Below are 21,324 nucleotides of genomic sequence, written 5' to 3'. Positions count from 1 at the left end.
TAATCATATTCACAAGTGAAATGCTATTAAAATTCTATAATGCTAGGCAAATCCATGGACACAAAGTAGATTAGTGGTTGTCAGCAGATCAGGCAAGGGGGAGTGGGAGATGGGGTTTCTTTCTGGGGTAATGAAAATGTTTCAGAATGAGACAGTGGTGATGGCTGCACAATATGGAACAATATACTAAAAACCACTGAACTACATACTTTAAAATGTGAATTTTGTCTTACGTGAATTCTATCTCAATAAAAAAAAAACCACCAAAAGTCATGATTAAAAAATTAGAATGCAGTGGCTCACGCCTAAAATCCCAACACTTTGGGAGGCCAATGCAGGAGGATCACTTGAGCCCAGGAGTTCCAGACCAGCCTAGTCAACATAGCGAGACCTCATCTATACAAAAAAGTTTAAAAATTAGCCAGGCATGCCGGGCGCGGTGGCTCACACCAGTAATCCCAGCACTTTGGGAGTCTGAGGGTGGCGGATCACCTGAGGGTCGGGAGTTCCAGACCAGCCTGACCAATGTGGAGAAATGCCATCTCTACTAAAAATACAAAAACTTAGCCAGGCGTGGTGGCACACACCTGTAATCCCAGCTACTCGGGAGGCTGAGGCAGGAGAATCGCTTGAGCCCGGGAGACGGAGGTTGCAGTGAGCTGAGATCACGCCACTGCACTTCAGCCTGGGCAACAAGAGTGAGACTCCATCTCAAAAAAAACCCAAAAAACTAGCCAGGCATGGTAGCACGGTGGCACATGCCTGTGGTCTCAGGTACTCAGGAGGCTGAGGCAGAAGGATCACTTGAGCCCAAGAGGTCAAGGCTGCAGTAAGCCATGATGGCACCACTGCACTCCACCCTGGGTGACAGAGCAAGACCCAGTATCAAAACAAAAACAAAAACGAAAAAACCCCAGAAATTAGAAGCCAGCATGGTGGATCATGCCTGTAATCTCAGCACTTTGGGAGGCTGAGGCAGGAGGACTGCTTGAGCCCTAAAGTTAGAGACTAACCTGAGCAACATAAGGAGACTATGTCTCTACAAAATAAAAAACAACCTAGCTGGGCATGGTGGCACGTGACTGTGGTCCCAGCTACTCAGGAGGCTGAGGTAGGACAATCACTTGGGCCTGGGAAGTTAAGGCTGCAGTGAACTGTGATCGTGCCATTGCACTCCAGACAGAGTAAGCCCCTTCTCTCCCAACCCCCCAGATAAATTATAGCCTGTAGTCCCAGCTACTCTGGAGGCTGAGGGAGGAAGACTGCTTGAGCCCAGGAGTTGAAGACTGTGACTAGCCACTGCACTGGGCAACACAGCAAGACCCTTAATAATAAAAATAATACAAAAGGTTAAATAATGTATACAAAGTCCTAAGTGCAGTGCCTAGAACATAGTATGTACTCAACAAATGGTAGGAAGTAGTTGGTAATAACAACACCCACCTGGAGACCCTTGCTGCTTCCTCCTAGCCCTAGCCTGGCATCCAGGGACAGAGAAATCAGTCTTGGCAGAATGTACAGAGAATCAGTCCTCCAGAAACCCCTGAAAGTAAGGGACCCCCCAACACACAGTCCAAGATGGGGACACACCAGGCTACTCACAGCTAAGGGGCCTCCCGGGGGTCCTTGGCCTAGGTGGGGTCTCAGCCGCATCTCCCTCCACCTGGCACCCAAACATCAGCTCCAGCTCCTTGGCATCTGGAGGAGGGATGGGATACCTCCCAACCGCCATCTCTACCAGAGAGAGTCCCATGCTCCAGATGTCTGACTGCACAGAGTAATGAGTCCCCTGGAGTCTTTCTGGCTGCAGGAGAGACAGACAGTTATAAATACCTGACCTAATATGGACCCCTGGGTCTGCTAATGCATTTTCTCTTCTGTCCCTTCTCAATAGTTCATATCCTGTTTCAAGAGCTCCACTAACCCCTTGAATTTGGCCTTCTACCTACCCCCAAACATTGTGTTTACCAAATCCTAGCTGGCTTCTGTGGCTTTGACCCCTCATCCCTGCTCTCTCTCTCCTATAATCTGGCCTAAACTGACAGACCACATGTAATCGGCTGGGCCCTGGCTGCCACTTCAGCCTGTGGTTCCAGCTTTACCCAGCTTGGCCACAGTCTTGCACGCACAGGGCAGCCTGTCCGAAGCCCAGCATGAGTGGCTCATCTTGTCACTGAATGTGAAACATGAAGCTTGTGGAACGCGGTTGGGAATGAGGTGTGCCGTGATACATAGAACAAAAGATCTTAGGTCAGTGGGCCTGAGACTTAAATCCCAGTTCCAGGACTTACAAGCTAAAGGATCCTGACTATCGGCCTCATCTATAAAATGGGGCTGCTGCTGGGCCAGGGCGCGGTGGCTCATGCCTGTAATCCCAGCACTTTGGGAGGCCGAGGCAGGAGGATCACATGAGATCAGGAGTTCGAGACCAGCCTGGTCAACATAGCGAAACCCTGTCTCTACTAAAAATACAAAAATTAGCTGGACGTGGTGGTGCATGCCTGTAATTCCAGCTACTTGGGAAGCTGAGGCAGGAGAATCATTTGAACCCGGGAGGCAGAGGTTGCAGTGAGCCAAAATCACACCACCACACTCCAGCCTGGGCAAGAAGAGCGAAAACACCGTGTCGGGGAAAAAAAAAGGTGGGGGGGGGGGGGGGGGGGTCAGCTGCTGATGATGAAAATGACAGTAATAATGACATAAGAAAACTCTACTTAGGGTTACTAAGAAGATCAAATGACAATGTATGTCAGATGTTGTAAAATGCTATACAAATATTGGTTGATCTTGGTGGGAAGAGCCAAAGAGAAAAAATGTATACAGTGCTCTGTAAAAGCATTATTTTTAATGAGCATTATTTGAAATAGCACATGTATTTCAAGAACCCTACCGAAAAAATATTTATTCTGGCCATAGTATATTCATTTAGACATTAACTTCTCCTGTAGCATTTTTCACTAACTCCAACACTGGACTATTTTGGAACTGACCATATAACCACAAAAACCCAAACCATTAAACCCTTGACCAGTAACTCCTAGGGCCTGTTAATGGATTTTGAACTTGAGAGTTGGCAGTCAAATGGCCCAGGATGCTAGCTGCTCAGTTATTAGACATTTAAGGAAGAAACAATAAGGAGATGACAGAGAAGGAGTTCTACTGTGGATCACTGGAGTGGAGGGGTGGGGATGTGGGTCAGTGCCAGGTGAGTGATGTTGACAGTGGCTGGAGTCACAGTGGGGGGTAGGCACCAGCAAGAAGGAATGAGGATGTGTTCACACTGGGATCTGGGCACAGGTGCCAAATCCTCCCTAAGAGGCAAATGAGGGTGTGCTGTCCAAAGGGCATCTGCCTGGCAAGGGGGCAGCTAGCTTTCAATCCTGGCTCAGCAAGGTTAAGCAGGCAGGTTGCTTCACCTCCCTGAATCTAGACTTCCTCACCTCTAAAATGGGAACAATAATCTTTATTTCCTGGGACAACCACATGGATCAAATGAGACCTTCCAGGGACATGACATGTGCTTTGACAGAGAACACATAAAACGTGATCTCAGTTAAGATCTGAGCCTCTGCGCCTGTGCCCCTTCCACATGGGCCTGCACTCCCTGCCACTTCTGTAAAGACTGCCTACTCACTCCAACGCTTCTCCACTCTGCCACACTTCAGCACTGGCCCAGACTCACGTTTCCACCTTTCCAAATCATTCTCAGAAATGTGCTATCCATGTACCCTCCCACTCAGCCAACTAAACATCTACCCACTTGCCAAGCATTCCCTGAACACCTACCACATGCCAGGCCCCACGCCAGGCACTAGGGACAAGAGAGACACCTTGTCCCTGTCCCCAAGGAACTGGTGATATGGAGGAGGGAAGAGAACATGCTGGTGCTGCCATAGTGTGAGGATAGCCCCACACAACACTCTGGTGACAGTGGGAGCCAGCAGAGCTGGGAGCAGGAGGGAAGACGCCCAACACAGGGTGTTGGCTGAAATGGAGCAGAGACTCTGGCGAGGGGTCCAGGTGTGCTGCAGTTAGAGGGAGGAGTAAATGACTGACAGACATAGTGAGGAGGGAGAAAAGAGGCTGGACAATTCTGAACAGACTCTCAGGAGTTGGGAGCTAAAAGATACTGAAAGGATGGGCTGCTGAGAAGGCACATTAAAAGCCAATGCTCAGGTTTCTACCTTGGGAAACCAGGGAGATGATGCTGTCTATTTACTGCTAAGAGAAAAGGAGGAGGTGAGGTAGTTTGGGGTGGGTCATATCTGAGCATCCTGGGTTTGTGGAGCTAAAGACAATCATGTAGAGATGCCCAGAGGGGAGCTGAAGCTCACAATGCTTCAGAATGAAAAGCTGCATTCTGGAGCTGCACAATCCTCTCAGTGAGTCAAGGCCCCAATATCCCAGTTATGCTCCAAGGCCTAAGAAAGACCAAGACCGCTCTTTCTCGACTCCATCTTCGCAGTAGCGGCAGCTGGGACCGCGATTCAGTCGTCAACATGCAGCTCTTTGTCCGCGCCCAGGAGCTACACACCCTCGAGGTGACCAGCCAGGAAACGGTTGCCCAGATCAAGGCTCATGTAGCTTCACTGGAGGGCATTCCTGGCAGGCACCCCCCTGGAGGATGAGACCACTCTGGGCCAGTGTGGGGTGGAGGCCCTGACTACCCTGGAAGTAGCAGGCCGCGTGCTTGGAGGTAAAGTCCATGGTTCCCTGGCCTGTGCTGGGAAAGTGAGAGGTCAGACTCCTAAGGTGGCCACACAGGAGAAGAAGAAGACGACAACCGGTCGGGCTAAGCGCCAGATGCAGTACAACCGGCACTTTGTCAACGTTGTGCCCACCTTTGGCAAGAAGAAGGGCCCTAATGCCAATTCTTAAGTCCTTTGTAATTCTGGCTTTCTCTAATAAAAAAGCCACTTAGTTCAAAAAAAAAAAAAAAAGAAAGACCAAGACCATCTTCCCATTCAACTTCATCTCCTCAGGGAGGACCACTGTGCCTCCTCCCTCACTTCTCGTCCCCCACCCAGCACAAGACTCTGGCTCCACAGGAAAGATACCTACTGGGCTCCTATTCCTGACCGTACAAGAAGCTCAAGCAATGGAAACTTCTGTTCATACCGACATGTAGGACCTTGTGCCCACGAAGGAGTTGGCCATGGAGTCGATGAGCTGCCCGCTGACCCCAAAGTCACAGAGCTTGATCTCCCCACGGGAGTTGACTAGGATGTTGGAGGGCTTGACATCTGCAAGGAAGAGAAAATAGAAAAGGAAGGAATTGACACAGGTAGATTGGGGAAGAGAAGGGTCAGCATTCCACACAGACCAGCCCTGACCCTGAGTCCCAGGACAACACCCCGTCCGCCATCAGGCAGCCTTGGCTTGCAAACACTGTACACCAAGGCCCCTTGTTCCAAGTTCAAGAAGCAACTGTCAGGAGATGAAATGAGCAGGTGCTTTAGAAGTAGAATAGAAAGACAGTCAATTTCCACTCTGAGAATGCAGACTTGGCCAGATGACCCACAGGAAGGAGTCTGTTATCATGAACAGTCAGGATTTCAAAGTCTGTTGCTTCAACCACCCATATTGGTAAGACATACTGTCTATGGTTGGATCATGAAGGAGGCAGAAAAAAAACAGTAAAACCTATCTGCTTGCTGAAGCTACACAGGCTAGAAGGGGACAGGGTTTGGCGGGAATTCCCATTCTAGACCTCTGCACCAGGCACAGAGCATGTGGGTCTTTTTCTTATGAGTATGTGTGGCAGGGGTGGGAGCTGAGTGATGATTCCATTCCACTGGAGTCACTCACCTAACAGCCTACACAGCTACATCTACCCTGCCAGTCAAGGGGAACCCCTTGCTACCTGGCGCTGGAACGTGAGAGGGCTTAAAGCTGCTCCTCAGAGGCAAAACAATGTTCCCATCCCCCTTCCTTGCACTCTTATTATCACCCCATCCCACCCATCCGGTCACTGTCACAAATACCAGTACATTGGCCCTTAGTTTGCAGATACCTAAATTTCCAAACTTTTTTTTCCCCACTGTATCCTCTGATTCATACAAGTGTCCTGTAAAGTGCATAGACCAGGGTCAATTATCCTCATTTATAAGTGAGAAAACCAAGGCTGGGACTTGGTGAAGGCCCCTGGAGCAGGGCTTTGTGGAGCAGACATCAGCAATGAGACTCACTTTGAGGGCAGACCATGTCTAGGGAAATCCTTAACAGTCGTAATATAGACACCACATAGGACATCTAGAAAATCACAGAAAAAATCCAAACCTCCTATGATACAACCCAGCAGAGTCACTACTAACGTTTCATTATTTTTCCCTTCAACACTGTGTTATATGAATGCATTTATTTATTATTATTTTTTTAGACACAGAGTCTCACTAAATTGCCCAGGCTGGGCTTGAACTCCTGGGCTCAAGCAATACTCCCGCCTCAGCCTCCCAAGTAGCTGGGAGGATAGGTGCGGGTCACCATGGCCGGCTATTGATTCTTAAACAGATTCAAACAGGTCTATTTAAGTATCTTTCCAAGGGCAAATTGAAAAACAAAAGCTGGCGGTGCCTCATGCCTATAATCCCAGCACTTTGGGAGGCCGAGACAGGAGGATCACCTGAGGTCAGGAGTTCAAGACCAGCCTGGCCAACATGGTGAAACCTTGTCTCTAATAAAGATACAAAAATTAGCCAGGTGTGGTGGTGCACGCCTGTAACCCCTAGCTATTCAAGAGGCTGAGGCAGGAGAATCATTTGAACCCAGGAAGCAGAGGTTGCAGTGAGCCAAGATCGTGCCACTGCACCCCAGCCTGGTGACAGAGTGAGACTCTGTCTCCAAGAAAAACAAAAAAAGGCTAAGGCCCAAGAGATCCAGCAACTTGTTCAAAGTCACACAGCAAAAACTGGGTAAAGCTGAAAGCAGATCCCAGGCCCTCCGACACTTAACACCTGTCCTCTTCTACCCACCCTTCTGCCATGGTCTAACAGTCGCCACCTACTGTCCACTGAGCACCTGCAACCTTACCTGTGGGCTCTGTGTGGGCACCAGGCAGACAGCAGGCAAGAGACTGACCAAGTCCCCCAGTGTCATGAAGCTTCAATTTTAGTGTGAGGACAATAAATCAATAAATCAATCAATGAACAAATGTGTAACATCAGGTGGTCTTAAGTGGCACAAAGGAAAACATAAAACCCAGCTGGGCATGGTGGCTTACACCTGTAATCCCAGCATTTTGGGAGGCTGAGGTAGGTGCATCATTTGAGGTCAGCATGGTGAAACCCTGTCTTTACTAAAAATACAAAAATTGGCTGGGTGTGGTAGCACAAGCCTGTAATCCCAGCTACTCAGGAGGCCGAGGCAGGAGAATCGCTTGAACCCAGGAGGTGGAAGTTGCAGTGAGCCAAGATCATGCCACTGCACTCCAGCCTGAGCAACAGAGTGAAACTCTGTCTCAAAAAAAATTAACAAAACAAAACCCTGTGAAGGCAGAGAGAGTAAGGGGGGTACTGCCATGACAAGGTGGAAGGAACGGCCCTGTGAGGAGAGGACACTTGAGCAACTATGTGAACAGAGAGGGAGTGAGCCATGCAGCCTCTCAGAGAACCATGGGGAGATTCTGAACTTCGGGAGGAGAGGGGCGAGTTCTGTTCTTTCCCTGGGCCTAGTGTTAGGACAGGGAGCACAAACACTTCAGCTGAGGCATGAGTCCAGCAGTTGCTTGTTGGAGTTGTACCTCCTCATCCCACCATGCCCATGGCCCCTCAGAGGACAGGCGTCGGGTACCTGGCCTCTGGAGGTCAGGAGCTCAGGATTTGGAAAATCATGCTGAGAATGGAACGAGACTGAGAAGGGTAAGGGGTGTGACAGCACCTGCTGGGGCGGAACACCAAGGCGCTCTGACACAAGCCCTCTTCCACACCTCCCACCCAGTGCCATCGCCTCTCATCCATGCCAGGCCACACGGCGCCAGGCTCCCTCACCTGGCCCATACTCTCCCCATGGGCTGTTTAGGCATGACCTGTTAGGCCTGTTTTAGAGTAAAAGGGTAGCACTGGCTAGTGAGACAGAAGCCCTGTGTCAAATCCTGACCCTGCCACTCACTCTCCACGCAGCCCCGAGCAAGTCACTTGACTTTTCTGGGCCATGGTTTGCCATGAATGAAACAGTCACAATGGCGGTTCTCATACCATCACAGACCAGGATCGATGTAATAAGGCGTGGCATATGAGCAGCACACCATGTTATAGGAATAGAGAATGACTGCTTCACAGGCTGCCCTCCAAGATCAGCAGTTCACAGAACCAGACACCTCTCCTTCCCCACAAGAACACAGTCTCCTCCACCCAGGCCAGCAGCTTCTTCCTTTGCTGGCTCAGACACCTCTCTTCAGGCTGCAGCTACTGCTCAGGCATGACTGTGCTGCATCTAGCTGTCCTTGTATCTGATCTCTATTCACATGGCAAGCAAGCCTCCCTTTTTCAAACTTACATAACACAGCTTGCCGCCATCCCTGGCTGTGAGCTCCAGCTTCTCCCACCCGTTCCAGGAAACAATACTGCCTAGGAGGCAGCAGAGATGCAAGGGGTTGGAGAGGAAGAGAAGGGAAATTCTAAGGGGCTTTTCACTGCTGGACCACATTGGTCCTGGGAGCCAGATCCCAGAGGGCCTCACAAGAAGCCACCTGGAAACCTGGGCACATGAGATCACTGAACCCCAGAGCACGCTGCCGGAGCTGCCAGGCTAGGACATCCCTCTTGTCCCTGCGCCTGCCACACCCAAGTCTAGCTCTTCTCTGGGGACAGAAGAGAGGTACATGATGGCAGACAAGTCCAGAGAGAGTTCATTTCTTGACCTCCCTCAGCACCCCACACTTGCTTCCCACAATAGCCAGGCCCTTCACACACTGTTCCTGTCTCCAGCATTTTCTCCCTCCACCCACCTGCACAGAAACCAGCACTCCTCCAGCGGGACAGCCCCTGCACAGAGCCTGCCATGGCTCCCCTCTCCTCAGAGCACAGTCCCAAGCCCCTCTGCCCAGGTTTCCATGCCCTTTACTGTTTCTTCCTTTCCTCTCCAACTTCACACCACAACACATCGCCACATCCACTTTCTCCTGGTTGGGGTTGGTCTGCCTCTCTAACTGCCCCTGTGTAAGAGTCTCGCCTTCTCTTGTGCTGGTCCTTGCATCTAACAAGTAGTCCTTTCAAATCACCCTGTCACCTCTACTCCTAGGTGCCTAGTTCTTCTGAATCCCCTTCTCAACTTGGGATAATGCCCTGCTCCTGGAGTCCTGGGAGGATTAACTGGGCTTCCTCTCATTCTCCTAGCAGAGCCCTTAAACATTCGAATCATAGGCCCAGTCCTTCTCTACTTAATGAGGCCACCTCTGGGCCTTGGGTTCTCTTTCTGATCCTTTGTTAACCGAAAGGTGATGCTGAGAGGGCCCCCAGCAGCTAGTGGGCCAGACTGCATTCTGGAGGAAGCATCAACTACCCAGTAGACTCCCAGGCTCGTACGCTTCCCTAGGAATCCCACAGGAGGCTGAGATCTAATAACCCCAGTTCTGCTCAGCTTCTGTGACAATGAGTATGGGAAACCCCTCCTTCCTCAAAAATGAACAAGGAGGTTTTATGAAAAACTCAGAAAGTATGTTCTTCTCCGGTATTTTCTGTCCCAAAATAACACTATTCAAAGCCTCCTGATTTTTCCCTCAAGAGCACATATTTTGAAGTTTAACTATTAAGTATTTTCTAACCCTCTAAAATAAGGTGTTTGGATAAAACAATTTAGGGAGTCATTTGTTTATTCTAGAAACACAGAGTATCTGCACTGAGCTATGAGTAAAAAGGACACAGGGACTGTCACCATCAGGGGAGACAGAATCCAACAAATGACAAGAAAACGTGCACGTGTAAAGGCAAAGATGAAGATGTGGTCAAGGCCCCGTGGACTAGTTCTAAATTCTTCCAACTAGGTGGGATGGGTGCCACCCATTGGATGATAGCCTGAGTAGCTGACAACGCCCTGGCAGGCAGATGAATCAAGGTGAATCTCAGCCTTCTATGTGTTTCCACTATATCCTAATACCTTCATTTTGTTTGGTTTAGGCTAATATTAAAAGCAGCTTAATTCCCTAAGGCAAGATGGAAGACGATGGGGCCTGGAGGAAGAGAAAGGCAGAGGAGGGGTGGAAGTGGGGAGCCCAAAAGAAAGAGAAGAGGTGGGGCTGGGCGCAGTGGCTCACGCCTGTAATCCCAGCACTTTGGGAGGCCGAGGCGGATGGATCACGAGGTCAGGAGATCGAGACTGTCCTGGCTAACATAGTGAAACCCCATCTCTACTAAAAATACAAAGAATTAGCCAGGCGTGGTTGCAGGTGCCTGTAGTCCCAGCTACTCGGGAGGCCGAGGCCGGAGAATGGCCTGAACCTAGAAGGCAGAGCTTGCAGTGAGCTGAGATCATGCAACTGCACTCCAGCCTGGGTGACAGAGCGAGACTCTCTCTCAAAAAAAAAAAAAAAAAAGGAGAGGTGGAAGGAAGGAGTGAGGGGCTGCTGATAAGCAAGCAGAGTGACACAGGGAAGCTGCATTCTTGCTCATCTGTGACAAAGGCTGAATCCAAAAGTAGATAAGCAACAGTTAAAGGATTTAAAAAATAAAAAAACAAAGGCAAATGACTTTTTTAAAAGGCAACTTTAGGCTTCAAACGACCTCTTCTTAGCACCCTTGGCAGAGCCTTAATAACTCTCCCCACTGAAGATGAAGAAACAGAAAGGGAACTGACTGGATGAGTCAAATTGCACCCTCTACAGAGCCCCTCCAGCCATCCATGGCCTCGGGGAGCTAGTTAAGTAGCAGAGATAATTAAATTCAGAGAAAATCCCCAACTCTTCAATTAGCCATTACTCATAACCTCTTTTCCCCCACCCAAATTTCCTTCCCCAGGAGCACTGGAAAAAAAGCTAGAATGCAGCTGGGAGACTAGGTGGGAGAATAAGAGGTGCAGGTGAGCCTAGCAGGCCTACGAAGATCCTACAGCAGCTCTGGTTTATGGAACACCTGCTGTGGCAGGCCTTTTAGATATACTAGCCTCTGTTTTTGTTTTTTGGGGGGTGTTTTTGTTTTGTTTTTCTGAGACAAAGTCTTACTCTGTCACCCAGGCTAGAGTGCAGTGGCATGATCTCGGCTCATTGCAACCTCTGCCGCCTCCCCAGTTCAAACACACTATCTTCTTTAATCCTTACAGTAACACTGTGAGAGAAGCATTATAAACCACTGCACACAGATGAGAAACACTGAGGCCCAGAGCAGGGAGGCGACACCTGTCAGGGTGGCACAGGGAGCTAACGATAGGGCCTAGGGTTAGAACTCAGACCTCTGAGGGAGCATTCTCTCCAGGATCTAGAAAATCAGGGCCCAGACAACAGGACTAAAGGCAACCCATAAGAAGCTGTACTCCAAAGTTTCAGAAGAGCCCTTATTGAGCTGTGGCTGGGGAAGGAATCACTCACATTACAGATGTAACGAGCTTTACTTCTGGGAACAAGGATTTGACTTGGGACAGGCTGAAATCCCTGAAATTCAGTAAGGAGAGAATAATTCTCCACTCCAGTTTAGCGAGTGAGCACGATGCTTCTTTCTCAGCTCCAGCCCATTATCCTTCTTGACAAGGCCAACTGCAAGAAATGTGCTAGCAGCAGGAACCACTTTCAAGTTTATCTCCCTCACTTTCAAGATTTTTACAACCAAGCCCAGCAACTGCATTTTCTTTTCTTCCTTCCAAGCCTCATTAGTTTTGAAATGCTTTCCTTCTCTACCCTCCCTACACTTCTCTCTGCCAATTCACTGCTCATCCTCTGACCCAGAGGGCCCATAAACCCTGACAATTAAACACAGGATGATGTTGCAGGAGTTTAGGATTTGCTTTTCATTAGCACACAACATTCCAATAAATTATCTAAATTTTTAGGCCGGGCATGGCGGCTCAGGCCTGTAATCCCAGCACTTCAAGAGGCTAAGGCGGGTGAACTGCTAGAGGCCAGGAGTTCGAGACCAGCCTGGGCACCATGGCAAAACTCTAGCAAAAATACCAAAAAAAATTATCTAGGCATGGTGGTGTGCACCGGTAGTCCCAGCTACTCAGGAGGCTGAGGCATGAGAACTGATTGAACCCAGGAAGCAGAGGTTGCAGTGAGCTGAGATCGCGTCACTGCACTCCAGCCTGGGTGACAGTGAGACTTTGTCTCAAAAAAGTAAAATAACATAAAATAAATTATCTAAAATTTTAATACAGAATGTAACAAAAGCCAGAGCAAAAGGTATAGGGGGTTACAGAGAGAAGAGAGGTGTAATAAAAGGAGAAAGAAAGGAAAGAAGAGCAGTCAAGGGAAATGCTTATGAATCCCAGATTCCCTGACAGCACTTTTTTTTTTTTTTTTTTTTTTTTTGCTGAAGTGCAGTGATACGATCATGGCTCACTGCAGCCTCGACCTCCTAGGCTCAAGCGATCCTCCCACTTCAGTGCACGCCACCATGCCCAAGTAACTGTTTCTGTTTTTGGTACACAGGTCTCCCTGCTTTGCCCAGGCTGGTCTCAAACCCCTGGGCCCAAGCGAGCCTACTGCCTCAGCCTCCCAAAGTGCTGAGATTACAATTGTGAGCCACTACGCCCAGCCTGATCTCTCGTTTTTAATGACCCTTCATAATATTTGGCAGAATATCCCTAGTTTACAGAGATGGAAATTGCGGCTGGAGGATAAAATCTCTTGCCAAAGGTCACAAAATAACATGAAAACAGCATATTTCCCCCCCACCAGATTTGGAGTACCTCAGAAGAGCTGATACGCAATGTATCACAAAGCCAATCAACCACCTACAGGCAGGAGAACAAACTTGGCTAACTTGAGTACTTCTCATATGCTATTCAAGAAACGGAAATTAGCTAAAAATCTGTTTTGACCTACTGAAGGCTAATTTTGTTCAGCAGGAGAAGTGGGAGGTAGTGAGGTGGGTGTTAAAACAATGACAAAAGAAGATAGGCCAGAGTTCTGTTCATTATTAAACAATGAGTAGGAAAGAATTTCTAGTAATGTCACCATATCTACGTGACCCTGCTCCACCAAAGTACGGCCTCCCCATTTGTGCCTGGGTCACAGCTTAACATAATTCACCAAAAAAGGTCTGGAAAAAAGGTCAGGAAACTACTCACCAGTTATTTCTAGCTTGGGATAACCCCTAATGGAAAGACTTAGAAGAACGTGTTTGACAATTTAAAGACAGATGTCAGGCATTCCTTGTCTCCCCATCATACATACTTCTTTGGGGCAAATGCAGCTTTAGGTGGAGACTAACGATCAGAGAACCTTGTCCCTGGCTACAGGGCAGCCCCCTGACCTAGGCTCGGCTACTCATAGCTCCCTATCCCCTGGCCATGGTGATCTCATAGGTCTGGGCACATGACCCCTAAGAGTCCAATCGGGAGTCCTCGCTCAGAACTTTCTAATTGAAGTGAGAAAATTCTTCTGATAACAAAACTGTAAAGCAGGAAACCATGGTTCCATCTGGTAGACAGCTGGCCCGAGAGAGGAAAGCCAACATCGAAAAGAAAACAAGTGAGAGAGAGAGATCTAACAGCTTTTTATTTTTTTTTTTGAGACGAAGTCTCACTCTATCACCCAGGCTGGAGTGCAGCAGCATGATCTCAGCTCACTACATCCTCTGCCTCCCAGGTTCAAGCAATTCTCCCTGCCTCAGCCTCCCAAATAGCTGGGACTACAGGCACCTGCCACAATGCCCAGCTTATTTTTGTATTTTTTAGTAGAGATGGTGTTTCACCATGTTGGCTAGGCTAGCTAAGAGCATCTTATTTTGTTTGTTTGTTTGTTTTTTTGTTTTTTTTGAGACGGAGTCTCGCTCTGTTGCCAGGCTGAATTGCAGTGGCGCAATCTCGACTCAATGCAACCTCCCGCCTCCCAGGTTCAACTGATTCTCCTGCCTCAGCCTCCTGAGTAGCTGGGACTACAGGCACCTGATACCAGGCCCAGCTAATTTTTGTATTTTTAGTAGAGATGGGGTTTCACCATGTTGGCCAGACTGGTCTCGATCTCTTGACCTCGTGATCTGCCCACCTGGGCCTCCCAAAGTGCTGGGATTACAGGCGTGAGCCACCGTGCCCAGTAGCTAACAGCATCTTTTTAAAGTACATTTTAATCAAAGTATAAGAGGTAATGACATTTGAGCCCCTAGATACAATAATCCATCAGGCCAGCTGTATTCCTATCCTTTCTGGAGTTTGGTTAGCTGATACAAAAAAACAAAACAAAACAAAAAATCATCTTTATTGTTTGAGCTAATTCAAGTTCACTAGCAACCAAGAATCTTAACACCCAGTGATTCTTACCATCAGCTGGCATCATAAATTTCATTATTAAGTAGGTCGTTTAGTGTGGTGTGGAAACAGCACCACTAACCTAGATCTGGAGTTAGACAGATCTGGGTTTGAATCCCAGCTCTATCATCTACTAGCTCTGTGGCCCCAGCCCAGTTCCAGAACCTCTCTGAGCCTTTCCTTGACTGTCAGGTGGGAATGTCAGTACTGCTAATGTCTGGCGGTACTAAGTACTCAAATCAGGAGGCTTTAAATGTGAGAAGCACAGAAGTTAGAGTTCAATGGCTCTTGCAGCTTGGAGGGAAAATAAAAGCTAACATTTATTTCAGAAAAAAAAATACAACCAATATAAGGAATCAGATTCCTTCTCAGCCTGGCTTCTACCTAACACTGCCCCTGTGAAAGGAAAAGAAATCTTGGGGCCCCAAAAATCACTAAGCTAAAGGGAAGTCAAGCTGGGAACTGCTTAGGGCAAACCTGCCTCTCATTCTATTCAAAGTCATCCCTCTGCTCACTGAGATAAATGCATATGATTGCCTCCTTTGCGAAGGCTAACCAGAAACTCAAAAGAATCCAACTGTTTGTCTCTCACCTACCTGTGACCTCGAAGCTCCCTCCCTGCTTCAAGTTGTCCTGCCATTCCCAACAGAACCAAGGAACATCTTACATATACTGATGTCTCATGTCTCCCTAAAATGTATAAAACCAACCTGTGCTTGGACCACCTTGGGCACATGTCATCAGGACCTCCTGGGGCTGTGTCACAGGGTCCTCACCTTTGGCAACATAAACCTAAATTAACTGAGACCTGTCTCAGTTATTCAGGGTTCATGTTTTGGTAACCACAAAGGGATTCTGAGTGGAGGTGCCCCTGACCTTTGACAAATCTACCATTGGTGCCTGGTACCAGCTTGAGCTATCTTTATGGCTCAAACTAACTGGACAATTTGCTGAGGCCTAGAAGCACCTCCTCCAGAGAATCCCTGATCTCCCAAAATCAGGGAGTGGTCTAAAGTTTATTTCGCTGTACAACTCCTTTTTTTTTTTTTTTTTTTCAGTTTTACTTACTTCCAACACAAGGAAGGCAAGTTTTCCTGCTTCTGTGACAATGGAAGGCAAGTAACTCCTTTATGGAGTTTTGAGCTTGCTTCCAACAAGGAGGGCAAGTTTGAGTCTCCTCCTGCTTCCAGGATGGTAGAGGGCAGTCTTCAGCATGAAACCCACCCCTAAGTAACTGAATTAGGGTTTGTCTTGGCTACAGTTAAGATTAACAACCAGCTGGTCTTATTTTCTCCTTATCATGAGACCTCTAAATACATTGTATAGGTTGTGTGATCATTTGTTTTGCTTTACTGTTTCTTTTTGTTGTTTCTGTTTTTGTTGTTATTTCGGTCTTTTTCCCATTGGGATTGACCAACTCCATGCAACCTGATCAAATTTGAAGGAAAGTTCCAAATTACGGGGAATGAGGCCTATGAAATGGCTAAATTCCTACAAAAAAACAAGCAAAAAAAAGTGGCATGGTGGGGGGAGAAAAATGGCCAGCAAAAGAAAAGAAAAAAAAGGAAAGGTAATGGCTATCACCTCAGGTTGCAGTTCCATACCTAAGGTTCCACCTTCTTTTTTTCATGACAGCCTAGGTTTGGTTCCCAAATCAAGCCCTTTCTGAAAGGTTTGATATTTGGTACTTCTGAAATAGCAAAAATTTGTCCAAGCAGAAATACGGCAATGAGATCTAAACAGATTTTTTTAAAGGAGCTCAATGGTTAAAAGTCAGCTTAATGAAAAGCTAACATCCAAGATGTGTGCGTGTGTGTCTTTAAAAGGACTTTGTTTTGGGTTTTTTTTCTCTGTCTAGGGGGGTGTGTGTGTGTGTCTTTAAAAGGACTTTATGTTTTGGGTTTGTTTTTTCTCTGTCTAGGACCTTGTCTTTTTTTGAGATAAATTTTTCTTCTTCTCAGTGGACAGAATTCTGTTTTCTTCATTGACTTCTGCTCTCTCTCCTTTCTCTTGCACCCCCTGCTGCATGAGAAACCTAAAATAGTTTATAATAGCCTGGAGTTCCTTAAAGAAAACAAAGAAGGCACCAGACTCCCTTTGGGGGAGAAACCTGCTTTTTCTTATGGATCCCCAAGAGTGTAAACAAACAAGTTCCTCTCAGCTATTTAACTGCTTTTGTATTGTGTTACCTGATTTTCTGACTAAAATAGTTATTGCAACAGAGGCTACTCTTGGGTTTCTAAGGAAGAGTGTAGTTTAGACACTTAGAAATGTCTTTGTTTAAAAAAAAAATTTTTTTTTTCAGACGGAGACTCGCTCGGTTGTCCAGGCTGAAGTGCAATGGCGCGGTCTTGGCTCACTGCAACCTCCGCCTCCTGGGTTACCAAGCGATTCTCCTGCCTCAGCCTCCGGAGTAGCTGGGGTTACACGTACCTGCCACCATACCTGGCTAATTATTATTTTTAGTAGAGACGGGTTTTCACCAGGTTGGCCAGGCTGGTCTCGAACTGCTGACCTCATGATCCGCCCACCTCAGCTTCCCAAAGTGTTGGGATTACAGGGGTGAGCCACTGTGCCCGGCCAAAAACCAATTTTTTCTTTTTTTCTTTTTTTTTTTTTTTGAGACGGAGTCTTGCTCTGTTGTCAGGCTGGAGCACAGTGGCGTGGTCTCGGCTCACTGCAACCTCCACGTCCTGGGTTAAAGCGATTCTCCTGCCTCAGCCTCCCAAGTAGCTGGGATTACAGGCACCCGCCACCATGCCCATCTAATTTTTGTATTTTTAGTAGAGATAGGGTTTCATCATGTTGGCCAGGCTGGTCTTGAACTCCTGACCTTGTGATCCACCCACCTCGGCCTCCCAAAGTGCTGGGATTACAGGCATGAGGCACCGCACCTGGCCAAAAACAATTTTTTTTAAAGCATCATGTGGTCTAGCCTCCTTTTTGGAGACCCAGGATTCAGTGTGGGCTTTACCCAGAGCTCAGAGATCCAGTTAAGATAGGTAGTACCTATCTAAATAAATTGGTCTCCTTATACAATCCTATGATAGATTTCTATAATTCTATGTTTGATTTGGTATCCACCTTTAACCTTCCTCTGCACCAGAGTTTTCCTCTCTGTACTTCATGATGTAAATTTTGCTATCTGATTTTTCACCTTAGAGTTGTGTCCTTCAATACACAGATTTAGGAGCTATTTAGCTGACAACTGCCAAGCATAATGAAACAGGTTATCAAGAGTTTGCAAGTCTGACAGAAGGGGGGGAAAAAGGAGGTCTGTCTTACCTTTAAGATGTACTTTTATTGGTATAGCTAATATGTCCATGTATTTATGTGTTGTGCACACAATGATTTACTACTAAAAATATATATAAAACAGCTCTAATTAATTGGCTTAAGGAAAAATAAAGCACAAATCAAATACTTTATCAGAAAATGAAAGACTAGTCAAATGTTTCTCAAGTTTACATGGTTTAAGTAAAATCTTTAATAGATAAGCTACCTTTAAGATTGTTGGTAAAGTACTTACTATTAGAAATGCCTTAAGAATAGCCAGGGTACATTTTTGTTTGCATTTTTTGACCAAGAAATTTCATACGTATCCCTGCCAAATACTGTAAGGTGTCAAAATTTGGCATAGGGGTTACAAAACTATAAACCCAGCCCAAAACAGGATGATCTTTGCTTGTGAGCCACCAGGCGCGGTGGCTCATGCCTGTAATCCCAGCACTTTGGGAGGCCAAGACAGGCAGATCACTTGAGGTCAGAAGTTCAAGGCCAGCCTGACCAACATGGTAAAACCCAATCTCTACTAAAAATACAAAAATTAGTTGGGCGTGGTGGCAGGCACCTGTAATCCCAGTTACTCAGAAAGCTAAGGCAGGAGAATCACTTGAACCCAGGAGACACGGGTTGCAGTGAGCTGAGATCATGTCACTGCACTCTAGCCTGACTGAGCCAGACTTCGTTAAAAAAAAAGGAAAAAAAATCTTTGCTTCTGTAAATATTGATAAGACACTGATATTGGTTTAGTGAAAATAGCTAAGTCTTGAATTATTTAATAAAACAACCATAACTTCTAATCATGTGGCTTTAGGCAGCCTAGTCCCCAGGCAGGAAGGGGGTTTGTTTGGGGAAAGGGCTGTCATCATCTTTGTTTCAAAGCTCAACTATAAACTAAGTTCCTCCCAAAGTTGGTACTGTCTATGCCCAGGAATAAACAAGGACAGCCTGGAGATTAGAAGCAAGATGGAGTTAGTTAGGTCAGATCTTTTTCACTGTCTCAGTTATAATTTTGCAATGACAGTTTCTCTTTTTTTTCTTTTTGAGATGGAGTTTCGCTCTTGTTGCCCAGGCTGGAGTGCAATGGCATGATCTTGGCTCACTGCAACCTCTGCTTCCTGGGTTCAAGCAATTTTCCTAACTCAGCCTCCCAAGTAGCAGAGATTACAGGTGCTCACCACCATGCCAGACTAATTTCTTGTATTTTTGTAGAGATGGGCTTTCACAACGTTGGCCAGCTGGTCTCGAACTCCTGACCTCAGGTGATACACCATGCCCGGCCCTGCGGTTTCTCTTTAAAAGGTGGTTTTATAATCAACTATAAAATTCTAACAGGTGCTCTTGAATACAGGTTTCTGATAACTTTAAAGGCTGTGACATCAAAAGAGAGGAAAAACTTTCATGACTCATGGAGAGCTGAAATGTTCATGAATGTCAAGCAGAACAGGAATTAGCTGCATGAACTGAACTTACAGGAGACTGAAGTAATCTTTTTATTTTTTGCTTAAAATGCTGCTGATTCTTTGTGTTCTTTTTCAGAGTCAAGGAAACTTTTCTTTTGAGCTATTGACAGGTTTTAACAATTTGTTTTTTGGGATGCAGTCTCGCTCTGTTGCCCAGGATAGAATGCAGTGGCATGATCTCAGTTCACTGCAACCTCCACCTTCAGGGTTCAAGTGATTCTTCGGTCTCAGACTCCTGAGTACCTGGGACTACAGGCACACACCACCATGCCCAGCTAATTTTTTGTATTTTTAGTAGAGACAGGGTTTCACCATGTTTGCCAGGCTGGTCTTGAACTCCTGACCTCAAATGATCCACCCACCTCAGCCTCCCAAAGTGCTGTGATTACAGGCATGAGCCCACACCTGAACAGGTTTTAACAATAAAGTATACATACGCCCGTGAAAAAAAATTGAAGCATATTTCTCTCCACCTGATTTCTCCAGAATTTGGAAACTATGTGGGAGTATTCTTAACTTACGGCAATATAGTTATCAGCATAAGTGTAAAAAAATCTGTTTTCATTTGTAACAGGACACGACTGGAGAAACTGGTTATTTTACCAACGTTTTGACTAGAATGGTGTGCTTTCCTTTAAGGAATCCAACTTGACTTATAGAACCAATAAAAGTCCCTTGGGAAAACTGGTCTCATACCTTGTCTACACAGTCCCCGTACAGGGATCATGGCCTGTGATAAGTAAAGAATGTCACTTTCTGATAGGCCCAGGAGCCCGAAGTTATCTTGGGACATCAAGAGGAGATTAATTCACCCAACTCCTATGTATTTGATGGTACAAATCCATGGCTGGGCTTAGTTTTAAAAAAGTCTTCTCTGAGAGTCCTTCTATAGAGCAAAGTTTCATCAAAGCCAATTTTAAAAGCCTATGTGAAAAATAATTATTCTTACTGCACTTTATAGAAATAATATGCCCAAGTATAATAAAGCAAATTGGTCCTACCATGATTTGTCTTTAGTAAAAACGGGAAAGTGGAGAGAGAAAAAATCCATTTCAAAAACTATAGTACAGTTTGTTGTTGTTGTTGTTTTTTTCTTGAGACAAAGTTTCACTCTTGTTGCCCAGGCTGGAGTGCGGTGGTGAGGGAGGAGACCACCCCTCATATTGTCTTATGCCCAATTTCTGCCTCCAAAGAAAGAAGAAGTAAAACTAAAAGGCAGAAATGAAATCCACAAGCAGGCAGCCCGGCGCCACACCCTGGGCCTGGAAGTTAAAGATCAACCCCTGACCTAATCGGTTATGTTATCTATAGATTACAGACAGTGTATAGAAAAGCACTGTGAAAATCCCCGTCCTGTTCTGTTCCTATCTGATTACCGGTGCATGCAACCCCCAGTCACGTACTGGCTGCTTGCTCAATCGATCAGCTTCCAGCCGAATAAAGCCCTTCCTTCTTTAATTCAGTGTCTGAGGGGTTTTGTCTGTGGCTTGTCCTGTTACAGTGGCACAATCTCGGTTCTCTGCAACCTCCGCCTCCCAGGTTCAAGGATTCTCCTGCCTCAGCCTCCCAAGTAGCTGAGTTTGCAGGCATGTGCCACCATGCCCGGCTAATTTTTTTGTATTTTTGGTAGAGATGGGGTTGACCATCTGTTGGCCAGGCTGGTCTCGAACTCCTGACCTCAGGTGATCCACCCACCTCTACCTCCCAAAGTGCTGGGATTACAGGTGTGAGCCACTGTGCCCAGCTAGATTCTAGTCTTACCTAGTTTTTCAACTTTTATCATTTTTTACAGTTTGGACTTAATTCTAATTTTTCCTGGCTACAAGTCTGTAAAACAATGTTTTTGGCCAGGCACGGTGGCTCACGCCTGTAATCCCAGCACTTTGGGAGGCCGAGGTGGGTGGATCAGCAGAGGTCGAGAGTTCGAGACCACAGCCTGACTCAACATGGAGAAATCCAGTCTCTACTAAAAATACAAAATTAGCCGGGCGTGTTGGCGCACGCCTGTAATCCCAGCTACTCAGGAAGGCTGAGGGAGGAGAATCCCTTGACTCCGGAAGGCAGAGGTTGCGGTGCGCCAAGATCGCGCCACCTGGGCAACAAGAGCAAAACTTCGTCTCAAAACAAAAACAAAAACAAAAAAGAACAATGTTTTCAATTTTTTTTCTTTTCCTTTTTCCCATTTTTC

General features: G+C 46.6%; 1 protein-coding gene and 1 pseudogene across 1 annotated transcript in view; one reads left to right on the top strand and one right to left on the bottom strand.

Moving 5' to 3' along the window:
* Window positions 1–21,324, bottom strand: part of MAP2K1 (mitogen-activated protein kinase kinase 1) — a 110,102-nt gene that overhangs the window by 5,000 nt on the left and 83,778 nt on the right. The window contains exons 6-7 of the mRNA XM_008016184.3: window positions 5,119–5,243; window positions 1,603–1,804 (exon numbers count right to left, since the gene is read on the bottom strand). Coding sequence (XP_008014375.1) covers window positions 1,603–1,804; window positions 5,119–5,243 — 327 coding nt within the window. The remainder of the gene's footprint in view (window positions 1–1,602; window positions 1,805–5,118; window positions 5,244–21,324) is intronic.
* On the top strand, window positions 2,760–4,944 carry LOC103245450 (ubiquitin-like FUBI-ribosomal protein eS30 fusion protein; annotated as a pseudogene).

This window comes from Chlorocebus sabaeus, chromosome 26, assembly GCF_047675955.1.
Source record: "Chlorocebus sabaeus isolate Y175 chromosome 26, mChlSab1.0.hap1, whole genome shotgun sequence".
NCBI classification, from domain to species: Eukaryota; Metazoa; Chordata; class Mammalia; order Primates; family Cercopithecidae; genus Chlorocebus; species Chlorocebus sabaeus.
Note: the sequence above shows the minus strand (reverse complement) of the source record. Positions and strands in the feature narration are given on the sequence as shown.